General features: G+C 45.1%; 1 protein-coding gene across 6 annotated transcripts in view; it reads right to left on the reverse strand.

Annotated features, from left to right (window-relative positions):
* Positions 1-5,965: 5,965 nt before the first annotated feature.
* LOC135374565 (SH2 domain-containing protein 3C-like) overlaps positions 5,966-20,227 on the reverse strand; it is a 286,980-nt gene continuing 272,718 nt past the window's right edge. For all 6 annotated transcript variants that reach the window (XM_064607502.1, XM_064607503.1, XM_064607507.1 and 3 more), the window contains 2 exons: positions 17,171-17,339; positions 5,966-7,814 (listed from right to left, as the gene is read on the reverse strand). In XM_064607502.1, the coding sequence (XP_064463572.1) occupies positions 7,302-7,814; positions 17,171-17,339 (682 nt within the window). In that variant the 3' untranslated portion in view covers positions 5,966-7,301. The remainder of the gene's footprint in view (positions 7,815-17,170; positions 17,340-20,227) is intronic.

The raw sequence follows: 20,227 nt of genomic DNA on the forward strand, positions 1-20,227 counted from the left end.
TGAGAGGTGTTGCGTGAAAGCTGACTTTATGTCTGAGTGCTACAATAGATGTTGTGGGGAAGGTGTCTTCCAGGAAACCAGGAGCTAATTTGTCCAATGAGAACCAATGACATTCAATGAGAACTGAGGCTCCAGATTCATTTCATGTGCATAACGCAGCTATAGTTCTCCTTGAAGTAATGAGAAGTGTTGAAAGCTAGCTTCATGCTTCGGCTCCGTAAGAGGTGTTGTGGTGAAAAAGAATCACAGGAAATTGAAAACCAAATTAACTAATTAGTCCATTTGGTGCCAACGATTTCCAATCGAACCAGTCTGGATCCACATATCGTGCATTGAAGACCCCCTTCTCAGAAAGACTAATTGGGTTTAGCATCGAACCATCATGATCACTGTCTCAGTTGAATTCACAGTAGGAGAAAGCAAGCGATGACGGTGGTACATAGGAATGCGCAAGAATAGACAACCACAATGTCTACGTGAAGTGCGTGCTGGGAGTTGTGTATCTTTGTCACGAGGTCCGGTGGGGATGCCTTGTTTGGTTAGCCACGCGACTCTCACAGGGGAATATCGGGACTAATTCCGCGATATGTACTTTGGACCTATGCGATTCACCCGAAGCACGTACCTCGTAAGCAAGAACACAGAAGAAAGAAGTTGGACCACCAATGCGTACCTTACAGCACGTGTGAACACGAGACTGTGAAATGAGGGGAGTCACCAAGACAATGTAGCTTAAACAAAGCGAATATATATTTACTTGAGAAACAGCGAGGCTTTTAAACGAATGAACTAGCCAATGCATAGAGAATACCACGCCTGTTACAAAATGATATGTTCTGCTTTTTGAACAACAGTTACAAAAGAGGTAAGACAGACAACAAAGAAACAAAGTCTTAGCTGGTGCCGACTGAGGGTCCAGGAGCTCGGAAGGGTCGGGTCCTTGTTGGGTCGATGTTCTGTTGGTGGACAACACACGTACACACAAACACTCACAAAGTTATTTTTAATTTACATAAACGATCTAGTTAGTATAATTCCGGAAGGTGTTTCTGTAAAATTATTTGCAGATGATTGCATAATATACAAAGAAATTACGACCACGGCCGATCATATTTTATTACAGAACACTATTGAAGCAATTTCTCTCTGGTGCCGAGATTGGGGAATGGTAATTAATAACAACAAGACGGTTGTCTTACGGGTAACAAGGAAGAGGTCACCCAGTATATTTTCATATTTTTTAAATAACTGTACAGTATCATGCGTTGAAAAATATAAATATTTGGGGGTTACATTTACTAGTGATCTTAGTTGGTCATCTCACATAGCAGATATTTGTTCTTCAGCGTTAAGGAAATTATGGACTATGAGAAGGAAGCTTAAAAACGCACCAGCGAGTACCAAACTTTTAGTTTACAATACTTGTGTCAGGTCTAAGTTAGAGTACGCGGCAATTGTTTGGGACCCCGGAACCAAGAAAGATATTAACCGTCTCGAGCAAGTTCAAAGGAAGGCAGTGAGGTATATTTTTGGCAAATATCGAAGAACTGACTCACCAACTCTCTTAATGAAACAGAATAACATCCCCTCCCTACAAGCACGAAGAAAAATAGCACGATTAACGTTCCTACATAATTGTTTGTCTGGAAAATTCAAATTGAAATTACCAGACTGTATAAAACCGCTGACGGCAAGGCGGACCCGACATAGACAGAGCGATCGTTTACTGTCCCCAATATTTGCTAAAACGAATTGCTTTAAACGGAGTTTCTTCCCCAGAACAGTTGAGGACTGGAATTCTCTCCCACCCGATGCTTTCCAGTCTCCAAACTTTGTCAAAGAGCTGGAAAGAATTATTTCTTGATGTTATGTGTTGTTACGGTTTTGTTTCCGTGTTCTCTATAGTAGTTGTGCGCTCTTGTAGATCACACATATTTGTTGAAAGAGCCCCTCCTGCTAGGGCTTCTATGCTCGCAGTATGTTAAAATAAATAAATAAATAAATAAAGTCCTTGTTGACTGTTGTGTTGTAGTGCGATGACTTCTTTGCCGCGACACCCATGGTTGTCACTCGTGGATACGTGAGACCACCGTTAACTACTGACACTGACCGCCCCTACTTTCCGAAGTCACCAAAGTCCCTGTTTGCGCCACCCCCGTAAGACAGAATCAAACAAGCTACATGTCCCCAACAAGTCTCCTGAACGACTCTCTTGTCTCCTCTACTTCACCCCTTATGATGTGTTCCGAATACATGTGTTACCTCTCACCCCGGTGCCAGATGAGACATGACAAAAATACAAAACTCCCTTGCACATCTGCCAGCCCACTGTAAAAGCTGCATGTGCAAACCGATTTTAAATGAGTAAAAAATATTATGCAGGAGCAGGGGTGCGATGGCACGGGAGATGATAGAAGCTTATCATATAAGAAGACTACGTAGGTGAAAAATATGTAAGCGACACTTCGATATACTTGCACATGATTGAAATGAGCTTCCTGAAGGGGTGACGAGAGATAACCTTGTTACTTGTTACTAGATTGTAATCACCGGACTGAACCGGTTATACTCTCTTGCTCCTTTGAAACTTTATATCTTCGGCTGATACCAATTAAACTTAGTTGTAAGTGCTGGTCCTGTCTGCATCGACCTTGTGGTCGTCTATTGTAGCGCATTCCTCTGTACAGCAATGCACCAACTAGCCCAACAACATATACTGCTCGATGACGGTGGTATCATGGCGCCACCGGTTAGCCACTGAACCAACTGTGCGGCGAAAATGGTCAGAGAGGCTGCACACTGTTGGGAAGCACTGGGGTTTCGCTGTACAAGACGCAGATAATTTCGGGCTGCACCACTCGTTCTTCCCGTGGTGTCTGCAGTCCTAAAAAATCGTGGTTGTGTCATTGGCAGCCTTCAAATCCTATGTTTCAGACATCACACAGCCGTAGAACGCATGGAGCCTCCAAAGCGGTAGCAGACGCTCCGGCCTGCGCAGTGTTGCTCACATTGATCGTGCGATCCCAGTTGAGGAGCGTCCCTACCACTAGTGTCACATAGTGACGGCGCTCATCACATGTCTGTCGCGAAGGCGAAGAAGGGTGTTTCGCGGACGGGAGGTTCATGGAGCTATTGCAGGCGTCCCAATTTCACTACGATTGCATTAATTGTGGGAACACTGTTTTTGGCTGCATAGCATTCCATACCGACCAAAACAGAAACAAAGTTGTGTGCCTCTGGACTACTCCTTTAATAGTGGCGTTGCCCACTCTCTCATTACTTTCTATTATGACAGCGATGTTACATCCAGCGTCTACCCTAAATTCCTCGCTAGAGTACATGTCGCATACAAAATGCAATTTTGTTACATGCATTCGTTTCTGGAGGTACTTAGGTCTACTTATTGTCTCGTAACAACCTGGAAACACAAAGTTTGTAGTTATGGTGACAGGAATCGTGACAGCACTCCCAGGCCAGCACATAGCAGACGCTGCATATAGCAAGCCAGCAAGCTGACGGCACTTGGGTTGGGAGAGAAGGACAGCATCATTTCCCACTCCACTCTCTTATCTTCCTCCTCGTCCTCTCTGTACTAACGCCACCTAGATAGAGAAAGCCATCCTCTCCCACTTCGTGGACACATAAGAGTCAGAATTCATCTGCTACTGCGATTCAAGAACCTGCGAAGGATTGCAGCTCATCTGGAACCTGCAAGCCTAAATATTTAGGCAGAAAATGCGAGTGCAAATCAGGTTTGAGAAAGACTGAGACCGTTTTGCGCTTTATTTCCAAGTTTTCCAATTTAGTACGCGGGAACGTTTAATCACAACTCTCAGACGACAATGGTTCTTCTCCATGGCCACAACCGTTGAAAGCACGTTCGTGATTGGCTACAGGCATTGAAAACACTATCCTGAGCTCTCAAGGAGAACGGTCAAACAATCCAATTCTCTTACATATATTTCTCACGCACACTCACTTAATCAGACATGAGGCGAATGGAAAGAAAGAATGGAAATATAGCAGTTGTCCATCCTCCTTATACTTGAGGCACCCTAACTCAAAGACAGTGTGTGCTGTCGTGGTGCGGTGGTAGCGTATCTGACGGGAAATCAGAAAACCCAGGTTCGGTTCCTGCTTGAGTTGCTTAATTCTTTAATTTCTGGGAGTTGGAGGCTTAGGTGTTTTGTGTCGTCCATATTTGTTGGTCTGCCTCGGCTAATTTTCCTCATTTATGCAGATTTTATCTCCCCCTCGTTTATTTCTTTATCGCGTGCCGTCGCTGTGCATTTGCTTTTCAGGGTGCTTAGTAAAGATGGTGGACTCGAATATTAACTGGCTCCTATCCTGTTGTCTCACATTTGCCAGAAAGTATCTAATTAATAGGTCAGTGATTTTTAGGTAACTGGTCGTGCAGTAGTTCCACACATTGTCTTACTGGATATCTGCCTAGCCACTTGACCTGCCAGCCAATACGGCAGGAGTGCTGCTCTCGTAGCTTTTTTTCTAAAAAAAAACATTAAACAATAATAGAACGATAAAGAAAAACACCCACATGTGCACCCGTAATGATAAGCTTGATGATGTGAAGTGTTTCTGCCCACAGGACGCGGTGAAACGAAGACTGCAAGGTAGCTCATGTCTTCCATTAGTTCTTGGAGCACTGTGAACCGTGCCGCTACACAACACCTTTTTTATTTCCGTGTTAGCGCCACCGTGGCTATGAGCGGCGTACAGACGTGGACAGCAGGAAGGAGTTGGGGGATTAGTATGCCTCCTGGGCCAACTTCACGGGAAACTGTGCCGACATTCGTCCGGAAGGTCTTCGGAAAGCCCAGGGAAAACCTCAGACATTACAGCCAGTGGTAGGATTTCAGCACAACCTTGGCTACCACCAAAAAGGGGGAGACGCCCACTCGGCCATGTCGCTGGTGCAGCGCTCAAGTGTAGATCGAACCGCGAGCACTTTTTTGATACATTCATCTTGAACTTAGAGTATTGGAAATAGTGAAATGTTAGTATGTATGTCGTACTGCCACAAGTGAGGATGTCGACGATAATGTGATAGGAGTGTTTAGTAGAGCAGACGTTGAAAACTGCTTTATGTGTGTAATTAATAACAGTCTTCAGTGAGCAATCACGTTACTTCAAACCTTGCTTAATTAGTCAGACTATGAGAAGCATTCATGCCAAAGCTTCTTCGTACCAGCCATCAGTAAACCAAGATGTCTAAAAAAAAGTGCATCAACACCACTCCTGACAGCAGGGGTCCCATGGAATGTGCATATCAAACAAACCTCACATGGACAGTAAAGCACAGTTGGTTCATTGATGTCACTGGCCACATGCAGTACTGTTCAGCATGTAACCAAAGGGCCTCACACTATGTGTATCATAGATAGAAAAAAGTAACTATGATTCTGCAAAAATGTATATATGTCATTCAACCAGAGAAGAAAAATATGAGTGTGTCAACTCTTCTCACAGGTGAGGCTAGGAATTCTTTGGCAGTGTTTGTTTAGCATGTCACAAGAGCCCAGTTCCCTACTGTGTCATGACTCACACTCTCATATTGCATAAAAAATAGAGACTAACAGAGGGCTTAGACAGTGCATTAGGAACATGGATTTTCCACACCATAACTAGGGCCTGACTTTTTATGGTTATACCCGATATTTACCTCCTCATTGAAATCAGGAAAAACTGGGCTTAACTCGGTATTTCCCCAAAAATTGCTGTACCAGGGGGATCCGAAGTCGTCTCAACCAACACAAACTCACCTCTTACATGCATGGACTCTGTCTATTGCTGTGCCCTGTGTATTATGCAGAGTAAACCAAAGATTTACATCTGAATTATTGAAGCAAAATATAACCCAACATTTCCCCCCAAAAATCAAGCCCTAATCATAACATCACCTATCATAATATCACAGCACAAACAAGCACCAAAAAGGCTACAGTCATGCATCTATGTACATTTTATTTTTCGTGACTATAACGATCATTTTGCAATGGGTGACCACTGACTAGAATTCAAAGTATCATTTCACAGCTGCATACAGATTCTGGGTTACCACAGAAGGCTAGTCAGGTTCAAGAGTCACATAAATGACAAGCACAAGTTTTACATTCTTCATTTGCAATAACAATGTCTGCCATAAAAATAAGTGGGATGCTTTAACATTGCTGTTTTGGTAGTGCACATTGTAAATAAAAATCATAAATGAAAAGTGAAATTTTCAGAAAATGTGCGACAAGCTCCACAGTTACACTCTTCCTGGTAACTTGAAACTGTCTTGTACTTTGTACACTTACATTAATATGCTTCTCATAGTTTGGATCATCTAAAGGATATGTTACCTGCCACAAATTCAAATGGCATTTTCAGATTTCAGTGAAAACAAGGTGGTAAAGCGCTGTTGCTTTGAAAGCATTTTGAAATCAAATTATGGCCATCCTAGTCACCTACCAAGCTTGACAAATTACTGTATTTACTCGCACAACTGATCCGCCCTCAAATTAAATTTCCCTGTAGTACTTAATTCACAGGGTTCTGGTTCCCACACTCAAATGCTTTGGAATGTAATAGCAATACTTTAGGTGTTGGGCTCCAATTCTTCCTCATGTAATCCCTCTATGGCACTATATTTGCCGACAAAGGAAGTGTGGTAGTTGTGAGAGTCAACTTCTCCTTTTAGATAAACTTTGCACAACAATTCTAATAGTGCTTTCAGAAGGGCTAATTTAGTGTCATTTTTGTCAAGTGCATTCAACCAGATGAATGTCACTTCCACTACGTGCTTGCTACATGGCTTAAGTAAGTGTATCTGTCCAGGTCACTTCCTGGAAATCTTCTTCCAGCATAAAACAAATTATCCTCGCACACGTGCCACAACAAAAATGGTCGCCGCCGGATCACCAAGACAGTGACGAGAGTAATGACACGTTTTTCGGTGCAATACCGCGCTGTACTAAAATCAAATAAACACGCTTTTGAAGACTCGTTTAAAAATATTGGGGTGTTGGGCATTCGCTTTTTCTCATTATTTTTACCTGTACCACAAAGCCTGCCGTCGAGTCAGTCGAAGAGGAGTGAAGTGAGTTTGGGGAACTCGATAAATCGTTAGTGCACCTTCTGCCAACAGTCACTAAATATGCTGCATGACCACACACGAATGGTGTGACTCGTTGAATGTGACACTAAATTAGTCCGTCTGACACGGGCATAAGACTCTCTCGATGCATTTCAATTAAGCAAGCTCTGAAGGTCTTCTAGTTGTATAAAACAAGAATCTTAGCTTAGCTAATGGTGGCTTCACAGCGATAGGACATAGCTGTCAAAACCTGCTCAAGCTTGGAATGTCTCTCACTTTGTGCCACAGTTGCTCCCTTTGCTCCCCACAGAAAGAGCAGCTGAAACTCTGTTCTAAATACTTCCAGCAACGTATCATCTAACTTGACATTCTCAAACACAATCTCACTGTTCCTCTTGAGTGTTGCATACTGCCTGATGATGGCGCTACCATTCTCAAGGTGCTGCAACAAGAGCTGTAACCCGTAGTCCGACGCAGTGCGCTCCCACGGCAACTCCACATTCACGTCCTTGCTCGGTGCCTTAGTGCATTCCATGTCGTAATTAATTTCTAAGATGGTGATCAGGGAAAGAAGGTAGGGCAAGCAGGTATTCGGTGCTTGGGGATTGCTGCATTCCTGCATGCTCCTCAAGGTTGGTCGAAGCTTTGTTTCGTACGCGAGAGCAGTCGCAGTGTACTTCTGTCGTAGGGTCAGCCAAGTTGCTTTCAGCCTCGAGATCTGCAACGAGAATGTGTCATATTTTTAGAAGAGGCAACGTAACTTGAGTATTTCCGTTTCCAATAATAAAATTGCTCTTGTAGAACTACAAAGGGACTCTCAGTGCCCATTTTGTCTCTACGTGATGTTTGTGAGCTGTGCTTCTCATTCGGGGCTCTGTGAATACTAAGCTTCTGGAAATGTCCAACTCTAACGAGTGCAACCCGAGGCCAGCCTTGGTGCTCATCAGGGTGATCCCTCATTAATTTCCTCTTTTGTTCTGGAAACGTGGTATGCCTTTGGAAAGTGGGAGCTACTCTCCTCACCACATGGACTTGGGATTTCCGTGTATGAGTGGCAGGGATGGGCATAAATACACTTTTCGGGTATTTAAATATAAATACAAAATACTACATGTTTTCATGTATTTAAATACTGCCTATAAATACTTTATGATGAAAGTAGTTAAATACAAAATATAAATACATTAAGACAGTATTTAAATACTGTAACTACTTCTGTAAATACTTTGAGCCGTCCAGGTACATAATTATTTTAAATTATATAATAAATGGAGCCGCCTATGGATGCATCTCTGCTGCACACAATGCCCACATATTCCTTTATTTTTCCGTGATGCAGTGTGATGATTTCAGCATCTTGCGTGGACCGACTTTCCATTAAATGTAAACGTCTCCTTGAGTCTCACTAGCAGCGAAGGGGGTATTAGACAGGGCGGTAACGGGACAAGAACCCACGACGACTCAAAACCAGCTAATGAACTCGTTATCGCTTCTTCCACTTTCTCTATGTTGAATAAAGTGTTCATTTGTTGGTTTTAAGTCGTTGTTGTCTGTTCTTGTCCCGTCTGTCTGTCCTGTCCAGTCACCCCGCTGCATCGGGGGTGGCAATGCCCTCATTCGCACATTGTGCTGTTTTATAGAAGGACGGAAATCCCCGAACACACGGTATTAGTGACCTGTAGCCTCTAACCAAGATACCCTCCATCACTGCAGGCTAACAATGTGGAACTCGAGAGAAGCCCACAAATACGGGAGGATCAGATATGTGTATTTAAGTGTATTTTAAATATAAATATGCCTAAAACGGTATTTAAATATAAATATAAATACATTTTTCTTGCCTGTATTTAAATACGTATTTTAAATACATGTATTTATATTTTAAATACTATTTTAAATACAATGTATTTAAATACTGCCCATCCCTGAGAGTGGTAACCCACAATGCTGCTGGGAAGTACTACCACACATTTGAATGAATCCGGCAAAGGTCAAGCAACACCTCGTGACGAAGCAATAAATAATGATGATGATTCGGGTTTTTATGGCGCATGAGCAACTAAGGCTATAATGCACCAATACTGTGAGATATGATCTCTTTACCAGTTAAAAGAAAACGATCAATTTAAAACTGATATACATAAACATAAAAAATGTACGTGAATTCAGATATCTCTTAGGTATCCAGTGTCCCTAAAAAACTTGTAAACTCTGCTAAAACTGACAAGCGGCTCATCGTCCAGCAAAAGGGCTGGGTGAAGAGGAATTCTATACCGGTAGAACTCAGAAAAATGAGTTTGGCGATGATGTTCCTAGAGAGGGCAGCTGATGAGAATGTGAAGAATAGACAACTGCTCAGCACAGTGCACACACTGAGGTGGGTCCTTCAGGAGAATTAAAAATCCATGTGTGAGAAATGTGTGGCCGATACGCAAATGAGATATGACTACTTTAAAAAGCCCCTCTTTGAAACCTCCTGCAGGCTTGCCTACATTACACTTGATCAAGTGTAATTTATTATTTGTCTGTGTGTCCCAGTCATGTTGCCATTTTAAGTTAATTGCTCTACGCAAGGCAGACCTCAGATCCTGTGCTGGTACGTCAAAGGGGGTTATGTCACCTGAGAGTGCGTTGGTAGCCGCTGTGTCCGCGAGCTCGTTACCGGGTATCCCGACGTGGCTGGGCACCCAGCAAAGTGTCAAGGAAAGACCTCTGTTTATTATGCGGCTAGACAGGTGTTTTGCTTGCAGAACGAGCAGGTTTTTTGGTGGTTGCAGGCTACATATAGCCTGCAGGCAACTAAGCGAATCAGTTGTAAGGTGCCAACGAGGAGGACGAGAGGGTGGGGTCACGAGGAAGAAAGAAGAGGACACAGTTTTGGACTATTGGGTTCCGTCGAGAAGGAACGTTACATCAGTGTACACAACTGATAACCTGATGGAAAGTCACAGTATATGATTAAGTGCCAAGATTATGCCATAGACTTCTGCGGTGAAAATGGAAGCTGTGTTTGGCAATCAGTGCGATCTGCAAGATGTGTCTGTAACCATTGCACATGAGACACCGGTGTCCGTACTGGAACCATCTGAGTAAAATGCGACGTGGTCCCCAAAACCATCTTTGACAGACAGAAACTCTTGCAGGAGTACGGCTGTGGGGGTTTCGTGTTTCTTGTACTGCAATAAAGATGTATTGTGTTCGGGCGGTGGCTGCCACGGAGCAATGCTCCCACTAGTTCCTACAGGCGTAGAATCGTACTCTGAAAAACTGTTTGTTTCAATTTCCTGCAGGATTCGCAAGTTGAAAGGAGGTGTACATGACAGTTTGTTAAGAAATAACTGTTTGCAGCGTGTCTGAGTAACACAAGAGAAAGCTGGGTGCTGTGGATAACTTCGTACTTTTAGTGCATATGTGGAGGCAAGGTAAAATCTCCGCCTTTCTAATGACCATTCGTTGCACTCCACATAGAGACTCTCGACCAGCGATGTGCGAAACGCTCCCAAGACCAGTCGCAGTCCCTGGTGGTGGACAGGGTGTAGAGCTTTCAAGACAGACTTTTGTGCAGATCCATAGTCAAGCTTGGAACGGATGCAAGATGTGTAGATGCGGCGCAGAACCTCACGGTCTGCACCCCAGGATCTATGTGACAAGATTTTGAGAATGTTCAGAGATTTCCCACATTTACTTTTTAGGTTCCTTATGTGAGGGTTGAAAGTGAGCGTGCGGTCAAAAAGTATACCCAGGGATTTATGCTCAGATTTGACCGTAATATCTTGGCCATTCATTTTAAGTTCTGGCTCAGGAAACATACCCCTTACTCTTGAGAAGGGTATGCAAACCGTTTTCTCAGGTGAGAAATTAAACCCATTCTCAGATGACCATTTTGCTAATTTGTTCACACAGAGCTGGAGTTGTCTCACACATGTTGAAATGCTTGTAGACGAACAAGATATCTGAACATCGTCAACGTATAGTGAGTACATGACGGATGGCGGAATAGCGTGAACAATAGAGTTCATTTCTACTATGAAGAGTGTGACACTCAGAACGGAACCCTGTGGTACACAGTTCTCCTAAATAAAAGAACGTGAGAGTGATGTGCCCGATTGGACTCTAAAAGTTCTGTCCTGTAGAAAATTTGCGATGCAGCGGAGCATACGACCGCGTACACCGAAATTGTACAAGTCACGAACGATACCATATCGCCATGCCGTATCGTATGCTTTTTGTAGATAAAAAAATATGGATATACAATGCTGTTTTCTGACAAACGCCTCTCTGATGACAGTTTCCAGCCACAACAGATGATCAGTGGTTGAGTGGGCGGCTCTAAATCCGCACTGATACCTGTCGAGACATCCATTTTCTACGAGGAAGTACATCAGGCGGCAGTTAACCATGCGCTCGAAGGTTTTGCCTAAACAACTTGTAAGGTCTATAGGCCTGTAGCTACATGCATTGGAAGGATCTTTCCCTGGCTTCAAAAGTGGAACGACTGTAGCCACTTTCCAACGAGATGGGCTGAATTGAATTGCGCGAGATTGGCTGAACTGAAAAAGTGCAGGAGAACTTGTAGTGATGTTTTTGATAAGTGGTGCAACATGCTGTACGTGATTCGATCTGGCCCAGGTGCTGTTTGTCTTGGAGACGACAGAGCACGCAGCAGCTCCATCATACAAAATGGTTTATTAAAAGCATGACTGTCACTGGTGCCATATGTGATTTTGAATTTTTCAGCAGCATCTTTGACTTTTAAGAAATCCCTGGTGTAGTGAGAGGAGGAAGAAACACTCTGGAAGTGTTCTCCCAACACATCTGCCTGTTCTTCTAAAGTTTGGCACACCGCACCATTCCTCTCCAAGAGGGGAATAGAGAAGCTTGTGTAATTGCCCTTTACCGTATTACCGCGTATTATCCGGCATGCCGGATTTTCCGAGGTCGACCAACTTTCGCGATCTGCCTGCCTGGTCTATCCCGGCATGCCGGATTAAACGAGGTCGCCGGCACGTGGTACAGAATGACTGAGACAAGTAATTCTTACAAAACCTTTATTGTACAACGACATGCTATCACAAACAGAAGGCTATATGCAATAGTACAACAAACTTATAAGGCATTTATGTCCTCGTCATCAGAAGAATCGCAACTTTCCGCGTCAGTGAGTCCAGACCCGTTTTCTTCGTCGTGGATCGGGCTGGGCTCCATCGTGCCCGTCGTCAGAACATCAGCTAAACGTCCATGTAGACTACTGGAGTCTGCTTCTGCCACAAGTCCACACTTGATAAAAGATTGACGAATCAGCTCCTCGGGAACTTGACTCCATGCCTCTTTGACCCATTGTGCAATGGTGGCATATGAAGCGGAGCGGCGTTTTCCCGACTTCGTGTGCTCCACTTCTCCATTCCTCAACCATTCCGTCCACAGGCTCCTCATCGCTGTCTTGAAGTTGCGATTCCAAGCTACGTCGGCAGGCTGAAGAAGTGGTGTGAGTCCACCAGGAATAATCGAGAGGCAGGTGGCGTAATGCTGCTTGAAGCTTGATTTTGTTGTAGTCTTCAGATGCGCTGGCGCACTGTCCATCACCAGCACTGATTTGGGTTTGAAGAAGGCACCCGGTCGTGCAGCCCAGACCTTTTGCTTGTAGGTGTTCATAAGCTCAGCAGTCATGCTCCCTTTCATTGCCACAGAAACAACAATTTCTTTAGGGAAGTCAACCTTTGGCACGTTCTTGAGTCCTTTGAATATTATCATCGGCTTCAGTTTTGTACCATCGGCCATTGCGCTGAGAACAACAGTGTATCGAAGCTTGTCCTTGCCGGTTGTCCTGCATGTTACGTGCTTGACTCCCTTAAAGTCGTACGTCTTATTCTGTGGCAAGTCAAAATACATCGGCGTCTCGTCCATGTTTCCAATGTTCTTCAGTTCAATTCCTCCAATTACTGATTCGTGAAACTTGAAAAAACAATGGCACAGCTCACGCGCATTGTCCGGAACCTTTTGCCCAACACTGGTGACTGACCTGTTGACAACTTTGTACCTTTTGGTGAACCTTTCCAACCAACCATTGCTTGCCTTGAAGTTCGTTGCACCGTCGCTCTTGCTTAGTAAGTCTTCGGCCCGCGCCTTGATGTGGGATGCAGAAACAGGAATACCTTGCTTTCGTTCTTCGGATATCCAGCTAGCAAGGCTTTCCTCCATTGCAGGGTACCTTGCACGTTTCTTTGCGGTGTCCTCGGAAGAAGGTATGCACCTACGTTTCCTGATGACCAAGTCGTCGTCGGTCCTGCACGCTTCGAGCTTGTCCTGCTGCCTCAACCAGTCCTGCACGCACGAACGAGGAATGCAGAAAAATCGTGCTGTTGCGCTGATGTTACCATGAAGTTCGGACAGCTTCTTCAGCACGTCCAGTTTGAACGAGATCGTGTAACTACGCGTGTGCGTACGAGCCGGAGTCGGACCTTCATCCATGGTGGCAGGCTCAGTAATGCCAGAGCAAGACCCAAGCGGCCGTAAGCAGGTCAAGATTGTCCAGTGAAGATAATATTAGCACAATGAATGGGCTTTCATCCTCCGGAGGGAACAGTAGAGCAAGAACCAGCGTTCGTTCCGTGACGTCATCCTTCCCTGGACTTTCCCCGCGTGTGTCATTGAACTGTTGTGAAGGACCTCGGTTGACTCCTGGAAGACTACGTCCCCGATTCTCGCATTTGCCGGCATGCCGGGAAATACGGGGTTTCCCGGCATGCAGGTCAACCTCGCTTTAATCCGGCATGCCGGATAATACGCGGTAATACGGTATTTTTTTTAGTCGATCCCACACAACCTTAGTTGGGGTACTGCTATTCAAGGAGGAGACAAAACCCTTCCATGATTCACTCTTTGCTTGTCGGCATGTCCACCTAGCTTTTGCTCGAGCTCTCTCAAACGCCAGTAGATTTGCTGGGGTTGGATACCACCGGAACCTGCCCCAAGCACGGTTCTGCTCTTTTCGTGTATTTCCACAGTCCTCCGACCACCAAGGCTTGCAACGCCTGGGCAGTTGACCTGATGACTGTTGAAGGGACTTGGTTGCTGCTCTTTCAAGAATGTCTGTGACACAGTTATTTGCATCATTAATGTTCAGCCCAAGGAGGGACTCTATATAGAAAGTGTGGCTTCTTGTTTAAAGAGGTTCCAGTCTGCTAACTGTGTCTTCCAACGAGGTGGGCGGGTTTTAATTGCACCTGATGGTCGATTTATCTCTAAAACGACAGGGAAGTGATCGCTACCATAGGGGTTTTCGTCCACTGTCCATGAAATGTCCTGAAATACAGATGGAGTGCACAGCGAAATATCAATGGCTGAAAAGGACTGCGAAGCAGCATTAACATGAGTAGCGTTTCCTGCATTCAGCAGGCAGATTAGCAAGGATGCTAATAATTTCTCAAACATTTTACCTCGGGTGTCAACTTTGGAACAACCCCAGAGCAAATGATGCGCATTGAAATCTCCCAGTACTAGAAGAGGTGATGGGAGTTGATTAATAAGATCCTCAAGCTGTCTCTGTTCGACCCAGACTGATGGCGGTAGGTATAAAGAGCATACCGTCACTACACGGTCAGTGCAGATCTGTACAGCAATGGCCTCAAGATTTGTGGAAAGTGTTCTGGCCGTGAGAATGGTCACACCTCCAGAAGCACGTGCCGTGTTCGTTCGGTCCTTATGATAAACATTCCACCGTCGGAGGTGGAAAGGGGTGTCTGGAATCAAATTTGTTTCTTGGAGACAGAAAAAGACAGTATGATGTTTGTCTGCCAAATCATGGACGTCATCAAGATTTTTCAGCAAACCGCGGCAGTTCCACTGAATAATGCTCTGGGAACTCATAAGAAATGTACAGAAGAGGAAAAAGAATATGGACTGAACCACTACTCTAAGGTGTAAAGACCTTGTGGAACAACTGTCCATGAATGCGGAGGGATTAAGGAGCTTGTATTCTCGGTGGAGGAACCCTTTGTTGTTGTTCCTTAGCTTTTCCTCCTCGTCCTCGGCCAGCTTTTTTCTTTCTCTGTTCCTTGCCCATGGAAAGGCCTGGTAGACTCGAAGACGACTTCTGAGAGCAGCAGTCGTCGTCATCGAGATCCATGCTCTGACTCGTGTTTTGAGACAGGCCCATGGCAATCCCGTCCCAAACGGATGCAACAACCTCCTCTGAGGTTAACATTGCATCTCCCTGTCTGTTCGTCTGAGAGGCCACTGGAGGAGAACCCTCAGTGTCCCTCTCTTTGTGTTGGGGAGTGTGGAGGGAAGGTCTGGGTCTCCACCGATACTCTGAGTGGTGCCACTCCCCTGCACACCACATCAGAGAAGGTTCCTTTCTTCTGGAACGCCAATTGTGCCTTTGCTGCACTGTATGTGATATGTATTTTGCTCCGTTTTCAGCTTGAGGATCTGTTTCTCCTCCTTCCAACAAGGACATGATCTGGAGTAAACAGGGTGGTTACCCTTGCAATTGGCACACTGAAAGTCATTGCTGCACGACTCTGACGAATGGTCTTTGCCGGCGCACTTAGCACAGACGGGCTGCCCATGGCATACCTGAGAACCGTGGCCAAACCGCTGGCACTTGTAACAGCGACTTGGATTTGGGATGTAAGCCCTCATATTGCAACTGAGGTAACCGGCTTTGATTGTGTCTGGCAGCTTGTGGAGCTTGAAAGAAAGGATGATGTGCTTTGTTGGGATTTCTTTCCCATCCCTACGCATGACTATTCGCTTTACAGCTACCACACCGTGCTGTTGTAGGCCTTCTTGGAGTTCCGATTCCGAACAGTCAAGAAGGTCGCTCTCAGAAATTACTCCTTTAACAATGTTGAGACTCCGGTGTGAACTTACTGTGACAGATATCCCATTGATGCTTGTCAGTGAAAGAGGCGCACTGCTTTGGTCTCGCTTTTCAACATTGACCTGGATATCTCCAGAGCCCAGTTTCTTGGCATTGTATTCTTTACCTATCAGCTGTTCAAGTGCTTATAAAAGGAGATACCTTTGACAGTGGTCTTGTGTCATCATTAGAGTGGACAACCAGAAACTTTGCAAACCATGGTTCGGATGATAGGCAAGCCTGAGCGATGGGCAAGAACACGTAAACAAACACAAACACGAATTATCATGGAATTTATCCACCAGCTAGTCTGCATTTACGCCATTCTGTCATGGTTCAGGTGTTGAGGTATTAAATCAATTTGCTGGTACTCGGTGCGGAACCGATTCCGATCTCGGGGGTTTTAAAGAAAGGAAGCCATAAAGGTGACAATACAATTCGATGCAAGGGTCCTGCAGCCCACCACGGAGCCCAACCAGGGGACCGCGTTTGGCGCAGTAGCAGGTACGCCTACACTATACCCAAGTGCAACTTCTGGAGAGTGAAAGACTGCCCAAGGTTGACCCTTGCCGCCAAAGAAGGTGAAAAGAGGAAAAGGAGAGAAAGAAGGAGACCAAGGAAGAGAAAGTGATGAAAAGGGAGATGGCCACTAGCTGAATAATCCTGGCCACCCGACTATGGGAAGCAGGGGCCAAAGCGGTGTGTTGCTTTCCCGATCTCCCTTTCCCCAGACACGGGACAGCCACGCACAGCTATACGTGTGGGTCTGCCTCCTGCGGCGACCCAACCGTGAGTGCAGGAGGGGGCTACTGCGGCTGCTGCCGGGCGATGGGGGCGCCAAGTTCCCGACGCCGGGGCAATAAATAACTAAACTTGTAATTACATGCTAAATGGTTAATACAAATAGGTTGCTACTTGTACAACAACTAGTTGGCACAACCATGAGTCCCTTTGAAAAACATCAGCTGAGAACCAGAAGATATTTTGCTCTCATAAAATCATTCCTGGACTCGAGAGAAAATATGTGTAATTTTGTGAGATAAGCAACAGGTCGCAAACAGACTTCCTTCCAGGGTTGCCCTCATCCATCGTCCTGCTGCCAAGGTGAAATGAAAAGGCACATCAGTTAAAACTATTTCTGAGTCAGCCTGGGAATGATTACGATCGTGAGCAGGAAGGGTCAACAGAGACATGGAAAGGAAGAGCATTACCTGCGTTATAGAAAGTCCTTGCATGATGCCAGTGAAACCATGGAGGTTCCCCACAGCTGTCTTTGTGTCCATTGCAACTTGAATCCATTTGTTAAGCAGCTCCACACGTTCGTCTTCAGATGAGCATGTCAGAATTGTAACTGCTACCAAGAATTTGAGGCATTCCGTCCTGTTAAATTGGAACAATCATGTCAATGAGCACTTCCTCAGACGACTGACATGCGTATATGAGATACCAGAGAGTTAGGCAGAGAGTTAGGAGAGGGAGTCTCCAGAGAGTTAGGCTCATTGAATGCTTCCTGCCCCTTTGTTGTGGGAATGTTCAACTACTGGAAACAACGTTCAACAGCTTGTACAACCTGTTGTCCAAGCACCGGCTGTCTAAAACATGTGGAAGATGATGAAAGATGAAAGTCACTGAAAAGGTTAGCTACCTGTAGGACCCACATCTTCTGGATTACCGGACCAGGGCTCTTACCAATTGAGCTAGACTAACAGACCTCCCTAGCGACTTCCAAGGGTGCGTCATCTGAAGGGACAAACCAACCAGTAATCCAGAAGACGTGTGTTTGAGTCCTACAGCTGTCTAACCTTTACAGTGACTCGCTTCTTTCTTCATAATTTCTTAGGCACTTGAGGCTTTGTATGTGTTTGTCCTTTCTATGTGTTCCAGCCTCAGAACATCAACTGCCATCATGTGAAATATGTACGATGTTCTGCCATAATAAGAGAAGCACTGGAACAAAGAACTGCACTGTCCCCGCACTTGAACCACTTATCCAGAGACTGGTCATCTGGAACAATAGAGGGTGGGTACCAAGGTGTCCAGATAAGCAAGACATGACTTGTACAGATGTGCTTGACAATTTCATGCCACAAAGTGACCAATATTGATCAATTGAGTGGGCTCGGCGAATGTCAGTTTACAATGTTCGCTAAACATGCCGTTCTCGTTATCCAGGTCAGTTACGTCTCTACTGTATGTAGTGATGACTGCTTTTTGCTCATTGTGCCGAGCCCACGTGTGTACTTGAATGTTTTCTGACTGCGTTGTTCTTTCCAAATATCTATTGTTGTGCAGAGATGTTGAAAGTAATCTGGGTCCTAAAAATGGTGCCACCTTCGCACAACCACAAACTAAGCAACTGGATGAGGTTATTGAGCTGCCGCACGAAGTAAATAAATGCGCAGCAACGCTGGACAAAGGTCAGAAATCTCTCATCGAATCAGTCCAGACGATAAAGCAGAATCAACAATCAATCGAGAACAAGCTGTCTAATATTAACACTCGCCTTGACTGTGTTGAACAATGCGTCTCGTCTATTGATACTGTTCAAAGTGAACTGCGTATGATTAACACCACTATTAAAAGTGAGAATATGCACCCTACGCATCGTAGGGTGCAGTGGGAGAAGGATTCGTCCGCAGCTGTGGGTGTTACAGCAGAGGTGACGTGGTAGAATTTTGTGAGTTGAGACTTAACTCCTGCTAGGTCAAACTCAGCTTGTATGAACCACACAGCTGGGTTGCGGTCGAAAAATGGTGGTACTAGTTTGACGGCGAGAGCAGCCAGGGAAGCTGTTGGAGGGGTAGACTTGTCTTCATGCTCTCCCAAAGGCATTGCGACTTGAAGTTGATGAGGGATAGGTGCGTTCAGAAAGTCGGGTCACCAAATGTTGACTCACGAGGAATGACAATCGTGCAGAAGACAGGCAAGTGCCCAACTGAATGTTTAATGACCGTGTGGGGTACGAGATGTGTCGCCAGACTGGTGATGATGACGATAGCAGCTCTGCTACACCTCCAACATTCCAATAGAACTTGAATAAATCTGGAGCATATACCACAGTCACCAGATGAGGAAATTGGGATATGGACTGACAACCGATGAACTACTCTGCATCCATACCAGTCGGTCAACTCGTTTTGTTCCAGCTTCTATTCCCCTTTACAGCCTTCACAATGATTCCTTGGAATTTTTCTCCTTTTCTTAGCTATTCATTGCATTCTTGTGTTTGGAGAGGACAGTAGATGTGGCTGTGTCAAGCCAGTTATAATTTTCGGGCGGTATACGGCCATCATGGGTTCTCCGCCTGCCAAGAAGATTGGTGTCTGTGTCATTTTCCAAAGTAAGTGGCTATCGAATCCAGTTGTTCCAATCCAATGCAGCGTTGTTGCCTATTTATTGCAATCTCTTACGTCGATAATCCAGTCGCATACAGCAACATATGTTGGAAACCCAGCCCACACCTGCAACGCAGAAAAAGATAACACAGGTATGGCTTATCGCGTCCAACTTTTGCTCGGATTGCACTTTCCCTCTCCCAGTTTCAGGAACTGCCACTTTTTCTGCTATCACTCAGTGGGCTGGGTTTGGAACCTCTTTTCGTCAGAGCAATTGCGCTAAAAATGTCGTCGCACGTTATGGTTTGGCGCTACGAATAGCGTGATGTTGGACTATTTTTTCCAATGGAATAGCTCGTGAATATCACTGTCAACTATCATGAACTTGAGTGAATTCGGCACGCTCTTCATATTGGTGGGGTAAAAAAGTGACCTCTACTTGGCAAATTTCCTTTTCTTTTGGCAGATTTTTTCGAAGCAGTACTCACCCTGCCCAGGAATTTTCCCCAAAGCGCACAGTGACCAAAGGGGAATGACATCACCACCCGGACTTGACCTTCCCAAATCTGACTCACTGACAATCGCCTGTGGTGTGCTCAGGCTATTTTTTCCCTAGTATACTTCACTGGCTTTGCACTGGGCTTTCAGTGGCGCTCATCCTGACGGGAGGAATCACGTGTTATGTGACCTTCTGACGCCATCCGCTCAAACGCTGCCTCCCTGCGTACTGCTGATGAGGCCCAAGAAAGCCGAAACAGCTGTCCAGTAGTGGCATGGCGATGTTTCACTTACAAACATATGCTATATGTGCAGCCAAAGAGCTCAGGCTATTTTTTCCCTAGTATATACAGGGTGTCCACGCTAAGTGTGAACAGATTTTTTAAAAAATATATCAATCACTTTTTCCGAGATAAAATCAATTGCAATACTATA

The sequence above is a fragment of the Ornithodoros turicata genome, unplaced genomic scaffold (genome assembly GCF_037126465.1).
Source record: "Ornithodoros turicata isolate Travis unplaced genomic scaffold, ASM3712646v1 Chromosome78, whole genome shotgun sequence".
Taxonomy (NCBI): domain Eukaryota; kingdom Metazoa; phylum Arthropoda; class Arachnida; order Ixodida; family Argasidae; genus Ornithodoros; species Ornithodoros turicata.